The following is a 7,362-nucleotide window of genomic DNA, read 5'->3' as shown; positions in this document are numbered from 1 at the left end:
TGTGAAACATAAATAAATCTTCAGACTTCCAACTCCACAGACACAAATTATCCAAAGAATAATCCAGTTATCCAGGAAGAAGGGGCTCTGGGTCCCAGTCTGGTGAAGGATCAAATCCATTATTCCTAGTGTTACTATTGTGAAAGTTTTGTTGTATATACAGCACATATACTAATTGTAAGGAGATACATTACATCTGATCTCACGAAACTAGTAGTTACAGAATTGTTTTACTTTCTACACTGCCTTGTGTACGTGTTACAATAGTGAATTCAGATTTTAATTGATGATATTGTCCAATGTTTCTCAGATGGAGTACACACATCTTGAATGTGGGCATTTTTACTTCAAATGAACAAAGCCACGAGTGAGTAATGGGTACGTATACCATGTCATTTGTTGTCAACATTTTTAAATTCTGCAAGCAATTTAAATTTGACTCATCAATTCTATATTTTATAATATATTCACTTTACATATTTTGGACCATATTAGTGTACAGCACCATATTAGGTTCTCCTATGTTTGCATAGCAACATCTTGTATGTTCTTGCACTATACATTTTCAAATAAAACATGCTATTCCTCACCTTCTCATCCCTACAACTAGTAAAGTGTTCTTAAGATCACCTGTATCGGGATAGAAGATCATCTGCACATTTTCTGTATTTGATGTCCTGTTGTATCTTCCTTCCTCAGCTGAATTGGGTAAAAAATCGCTTGAAGAATGGATGGAATCGGACGTGAGCTCCTGGTTAAGGTCAATAGGAGTGAAGGAGCAGTATGTTCAGAAGCTGGAAGAAGAGGAAGTGGATGGCAAAATCCTCAAGGAGGTGACCGAGGACTTTCTGAAAACAGAGACTGGCATGAAGTCTGGCCCTGCTCTTCTAATAGTCAGAAAAAGAAATGAGCTTGTTGAATCTTTTCAAGGACGCAAACTTCAAAAGACCAAAAAAACTCAAGCAACTAGGCTCAGAGGAGCTGGAAGTCAAAATGAGCAGCAAGGCACAGGTGATGTGACCACTGGTGCTGGCACCAATCAGTCCCATCCAGAGACACAGACACAAAAGGACCAATCATCCTTGTCCACTAAGAAAGACTGTAAACCAAGGCCTTTTGGCAAAGAAGGCATTGACTTCACATACGTCAAGAATAATGTTCTACTGCCAGAATGTGGTGTCATCGATCTTATCACACCTTGCCATGAATACAAATCCCTGGAAAAAGCTACTAAATTGGACAGGACAAGGCTACAAGCAAAATTTGCCAAGGAGGTTCTCAAATTTGGTGCTGGATGCATGAATATTCGAACAAATGGCACAATACACTTTGGTGTGATGGACAGTAGGGATGACACAGACTATACACATGGTGAAATAATTGGCATTCCTGTAACAGAGAAAGATATCTTTGTTGATGCGTTGGACTATATAGAACGGTGTTTTACTTCTGACAGCGAACATGCGCGACAGTGTATACGTCCACCACAGTTTATCGAAGTCATAGACATAAACAGCACAGAAAAACATTACATTGTGGAGGTTGACATCGTCCCCACAGTGAACATAGTGAAGAACAAAGTGTACTCTGTCCGCCTTCCAAACTTCAAGGAAAAGTCAAGCAAGGTTGAATTTGAAAAGGAAGCAATCTATCGCAGAGTAGGATCCAAAACAGAACCAGTTATTGATCAAAATGTTTTTGCCTTCTACGAACGTGTGAAAGATAGAGATGATCAGAGAGAAGAGGTTGAGAAGTCACAATTTCTCAATGCACCAGATTTCTGTGAAGACCTGGGCAGGAAACTCACAATGCTTGTGACCAGCGGGAAAAAGTTCATAGACACGGAAAAATGGTACATCCTTGTCACCAACAAATTCGAGGAGGACCATTTGAGAAACATTGACTTTTTATTGAACATGAAGATTTTCTGTGTTTTTGACTTTGACCCAGATTCAAAAGTGTCTGGATTCTGTGGCAAATACCTTCAGCACCATGCAGCAAATCTGCATTTCATGAAGAATTACAAAATTCCAAGTGACATGAGCATCAAAGAATTTGAGAGCCACCTACACTTGTTTGAACAGACAAGCTGGATATTTTGCAATGGACGAAATGATTTCCGTGGAAATGAAATCCCCTGTGATGAAATGACCTGGATCAAAACCAAAATGACACTGCTGAGGGAATCTGTATCGCTAATATGCAAACAGATCTTGCCGAAGGGCTCCTTCTTGGTGATCTTTCTTCTCACTTCCCCTGTAGAGAAGCCTCAGTTGTACACTTTCTATGAGTTTTTCACTGACATGGAAGGTCACGAAGACATCATATGCATTGCAGAATGTGAAAAAAACTTTCAGAAGTGGCAAGGCTTTGCCGAGGCATACTGTAGTGCCGAAATGGTTAACCGTTCCAGCGTTGTGGGGATGAAAATGAGCCATGTGAATGCTACTCTGCAACGCATTCAGCCTCTGACGACTCGAGCGACCAAACATTTGTCAGTTTTCACAAAAGGAGAGTGCCTCCTTGAAACTAAAGAGGAGGAAAGGATGTACTCCTTAGAGATCCTGAGTGTTGATCAGTGTGACGACACCAGCACCGACTTCATTGAGGCAGAAAAAGAAAACTTGGAACGGCAGTTTTACCATGGCGGTAAAGTGAAGTGGCTGAATTTCTGGCTTGCAGAGAAGAAGTTTCTTGACGAAATCATTCAGAGGGATGCATACATGGAAATTTCAAAACTGCTCAGCGACATTCAGAAAAGAGGTGCAGATCAAGTACCTGTGAGCAGCATCAATATATACCACCATCCGGGCAGTGGTGGGAGCACAGTTGCTCGACAGGTACTTTGGAACAACAGAAAAGACCTACGATGTGCAGTTGTGAAGCCGTCATACTCGGCAGTAACCGTGTCCGAGCATGCAGTTCAGCTACGTGAATATGAAGAAAAAGAACCCCCACAAAAATGCCTCCCAGTACTCTTACTGGTGGAAGACTGTGAGAATGACTACTTGGATGGCCTTCGGAATGAATTGGTGACTGCCGTCTACACCAAGAGAATTGCACAAGGGACGCCCTGCTTCATTCTTCTGAGCTGCAGACGATCACACAATCCAGAGAAAAAATGCAAAGAGTCGCCTCTCCAGAATGTCGCTGTGACCCACAAATTGTCACCAGAGGAGAAGAGGCAGTTCTCTGGGAAAAGAGAGAAGCTCGAACAACAGTATCAGCCAGAGTTCATCTTGACATTTGTCCTGATGAGTGAAGAATTTCACCCAAAGTACATAGAAGACTTTGTGGAACATTTGTTGCAAGACATTGACCACAAATCTGTTGTCACAACACTCATTCGATTTGTGGCTTTGCTCAATGCCTATCTGTCCTTCATCTCCCAGTTTCATTGTGAGGCCATGATGAGAATGACCTTCACAATAGACAGATTTCGCCGACACACTTTTGAGACATCCTTAAGCGAGCAAGCTAAGCTTATCTTCATACATTTGAGAGATGACAAGACACACATTAATTCAATCCGTATCATTCATCCACTGGTGGCAAAGGAGATTCTCCAGAAGTTAACAAGTAGCCAGCAGAAGCAAAGCGGAATTGCAATGGATCTTCTCCACGATGATGTCCTTTTTGAGAACAGGTTTGGAAGAGAGGAGTATATACAGTTTCTCAGAGCTTTGTTCATGAGACGCAGCAGAGTCATTAAAGGTGATGAATCAGACAGTTTATTCTCTCCTCTCATTGAACATGTGATGGAAGACGAAAACCCAGACAAGGCAATCGAGCTTTTAAAAGAAGCATATGAGCGATTCAACAAAGATGCTTTCTTTGCTCAGCAGCTTGCCCGACTCAACTACACCCAAGAACAATTTGAAAAAGCAGAACAATGGGCAGAAATAGCAGCAAAAGAGATGCCTCAAAACTCATACATCCTGGACACTAAAGGGCAGGTGTACAGGAAATGGTTCAATGCCAAATGTAAAGAGATTGAAAAGAAGACAAAGACACCACAAAACACAGCAGATGCTATTGAAAAAGCACTCAAAGCCATAGAGTGCTTCAAGGACTGTCAGATGGCAGCCAAGTCTGATCTTCCAACAATTAACAAATCAAGGTTTTTTGCTGCAGTGGAGGTTGGATGCAACTTGTTGAAGCTTATATTTTCACTGCAATTGTTTTCAAGCAAAACTGGTGGAAGCTCTGAATGCCTGAAGTACCTGGTTACAGAATACATTCCTGAAGCTGTTAAGACTCCTTGGGAAAACTTCCACAGCAAACTGAAAAGCCTTCAGATGTCCATGCACAGTGCCTTGGAATGGATCTCTGAAGACTTCAGCTACTTTCAGACTGATGTAAATGCAGAGGAGGATGAAACAGTTGAGACATCAGAGTTCAGAATAAAAAATCCAAAGACCTGGTTGGTAAAAAAGAGTGCTGCATATGGAAAATATTTCAGCAGTGTTCCTCCCACCACAGCTCAGCAGCAAGGCAATGCAAATCCAATGACCTTGACTCCTTTCATGAATCGCATGCAGATATATAGTCTTGGAGCGGGGAATACAACAACAATCTTCTCCCTCCTGCATGGCCAGACAGACAGGGAACAAATCCAAGTGCTGGAGGAAATAATATCCCTGTATCCTTCCAACCTGCTGAATGCAAGGCTGGAACAAATGGATCTTGTGAACTACATTGCAACTCAGATTGCTTTAGGTTGCCTTTCAACTCAGTCTCCGAAGCTTGCACCAATTCAGTTTCTTCAAAATCTCTGCCAGCAGTTCCCAAATGAGAAGAGCAAATGCGTATCCAGTGCTCTTTTCTTGCTCACCTTGCTTTTCTGGCCAGATGACAGTGAAGATGATAAAGAAAACAAATACAAAATTGTCATGTCAGCTGTTGAATTCCTTGATAAAAGTTACTGGACCAAAATGAAAGACATTCCCCAAAGGAAGAGGAGAATTTACACTCACTTTTTCCTGAGTAATGGAAATGGACGGAACAAGATTGTACACAATAGCAAAGTGGAGAGTTTCACGAAGAAGCTCTCTGTGTCAGAAAAGAGGATGAAGTGGCTAAGCAGGGAGGTGTGGAAAAAGCCAGAGATTAAAGCACTGTTGAAGCCTGTTCATGGCTGGACAGAGGATGGGAATGTGTTTCTCCAGGGTCCTCAGAAGAAGTTCCAGATTCAAGATTTGAATTCAGCCTCAGTACCCTATGGCAATGAGAATGTTATTTTCTACTTGGGCTTCACGTTTAGAGGACCCGTGGCCTACAACATTACCAAAATAGCATAAAATTGGAAAATAACATTGATCTGCATCATGGATTAGTCTAGTACTTGTAAATATGTCATTAATTGGCATGGTGATGACAGTCCATGAATTATGATGATTTTAATTTTTGATAAAGTAAACCAATACAAAGTTGCCAATGTCAACTGTTGAATTCCTCAGTTAAAGTTACTGGACCAAACTGACATGCCCCATAGGAAGAGAATAATTTACACGTTTTCCTGAACAATGGAACTGGACGCGACAAGATTGTACACAAGAGCAAAGTGGAGAGTCTTGCAAAGAAGCTCCCTGCGTCAAAAAGAAGGATGAAGTGGCGAGGTGTGAAAAATACCAGAGATTAAAGTTCCCATATTGTACACCTTTCCAATGTTTTATTTTAGGTCCGGATATCCATAAGACGACGTTTGTATGGTTTCAAGTACCAGAAAAAAAAGATATACTGAGAAGCGGCTGTTTTAGTGACTGTATCATTTAGGCTAATTCATAGCAATAAACATCTGTTCTGATTGGCTAAGATGAGCAGAATGCTTGGCTTCGTTACAGCTACAATGTGGACCATGATGAAGCAAATGAGCATATTGTTCGGTCACAACTTCACAGAAGTCCAAACAGCTCGTTTAAATGCACATTTTCTGGAGTTATTTGGGGACTGTCTTTTGATACTTTCACAGTGTTTTAATAGAACACATCGCTACGGAAATGTAATTTTCCACAATATGGGACATTTTTTACACTTTTGAAGCCTGTTCAAGGCTGGACATGTTTTACGCAGTTTTATTATTGCATTTACAGTGCTATGCGGTATGTTTAACCCTTTATGTATGTTTTTGTTTTCATTACCTGACTTCTGATGGTCAACTTGGGGATGGGAATGTGTTTCTCCAAGGTCTTCAAAATAAGTTTTTCCAGATTCCAGCTTAGAATTCAGCAATGGGAACGTTACTTTCTACTTCACATTTAGAGGATCCATTTCCAAACACATCACTGAAATAGCAGGAAATTGAAAATTAACATTGGTCTTCATTTTACATTCATGTAAATAATTTCTCTGAATTAAGACTTTTTTTTTTTTTTACAGTACATGCATACTCCAAGTTGTTTTGGTTTTTTTTAAGTTATGTGCAGCAAATTGATTCTGATAATTATTTTATTTTCACCTCCACCAAGGTTATGTGAAGACATAGACATATCTGTAAGTAATTGCTGGATTGCCATGAAATCGGTGGTCTACATTCATATTCCCAAGAGGAAGTACTTATTGATTTTAGTGACTCCATGATGTTTCTTCCAGATCTTCCAGATGTTTCTTATCAGGCCAAATTTTGAAAGTGTGATTGACATATTTCAAAAAGTAATGGCCAAATGGTCAACGTGCTTCGCGTGTTAATTTTCTCAGGAGGAAAGAAAGTGGCTAATTTTGGTCACACCATCGCCTTTCCCCTATTGCCACCATCAGTCCAAACATGTCGTTAAAAATAATTACTGGATTGCCAAGATTGGTTCAGTGCAAATTCATGTGAGGGAAGATTGTTGTGCCTTGGTGGAGGTCTGCACTCTACTGAGTGCATTCTTCCTAGTTTCATTTTTTTATTTTTTAGTTTGCTTGTTAGTAGAAGTACTTCATTAATCAATAAGTCATGTTAATCATGTATACAGTATCTTGGGAGTCATTAATTAGAATTGTATATCATGGCATAGATACAGTCAATATGATGCATTCCAGTTACTGCATTCCACTCTGTCTAAATAACATACAGCATAATTAAATGCATCCCTTAACCCAGTGAATAAAAATTCCAAACCAATGTGTGTGTCCCTGCCTTTTGTACAACTAGTATTTACATCAAATTGCTTTACATCAGATCCCTGTACATTTTGTGCTGAGATAAGGAGACTTTTAACTGTAAGAAAATGTCTGTTCACTTAGCACTCCTACTGGTTCCTATTTTAAGGACATTTGCCATTTCATCATGAAGACCAAGGAGAAGGTCCTAATTCTGTTGAGTTGAAAATGTTGGTGGTGCAACCACAACAATTTCAAAATTCCCCTGCAAGGAGTGGT

The 7,362-nt window shown here is 40.2% G+C and overlaps 1 protein-coding gene across 1 annotated transcript; it reads left to right on the top strand.

Annotated features, from left to right (window-relative positions):
* The first annotated feature begins 314 nt into the window (after window positions 1-314).
* On the top strand, window positions 315-5,536 carry LOC133113897 (sterile alpha motif domain-containing protein 9-like). The gene is made up of 2 exons (XM_061223023.1): window positions 315-378; window positions 700-5,536. The coding sequence occupies exons 1-2, from the start codon at window positions 375-377 to the stop codon at window positions 5,298-5,300; spliced, it is 4,605 nt and encodes a 1,534-aa protein (XP_061079007.1). The 5' UTR covers window positions 315-374; the 3' UTR covers window positions 5,301-5,536.
* The last annotated feature ends 1,826 nt before the right edge of the window (window positions 5,537-7,362 follow it).

Source organism: Conger conger, chromosome 16, assembly GCF_963514075.1.
Source record: "Conger conger chromosome 16, fConCon1.1, whole genome shotgun sequence".
Taxonomy (NCBI): domain Eukaryota; kingdom Metazoa; phylum Chordata; class Actinopteri; order Anguilliformes; family Congridae; genus Conger; species Conger conger.
Note: the sequence above shows the minus strand (reverse complement) of the source record. Positions and strands in the feature narration are given on the sequence as shown.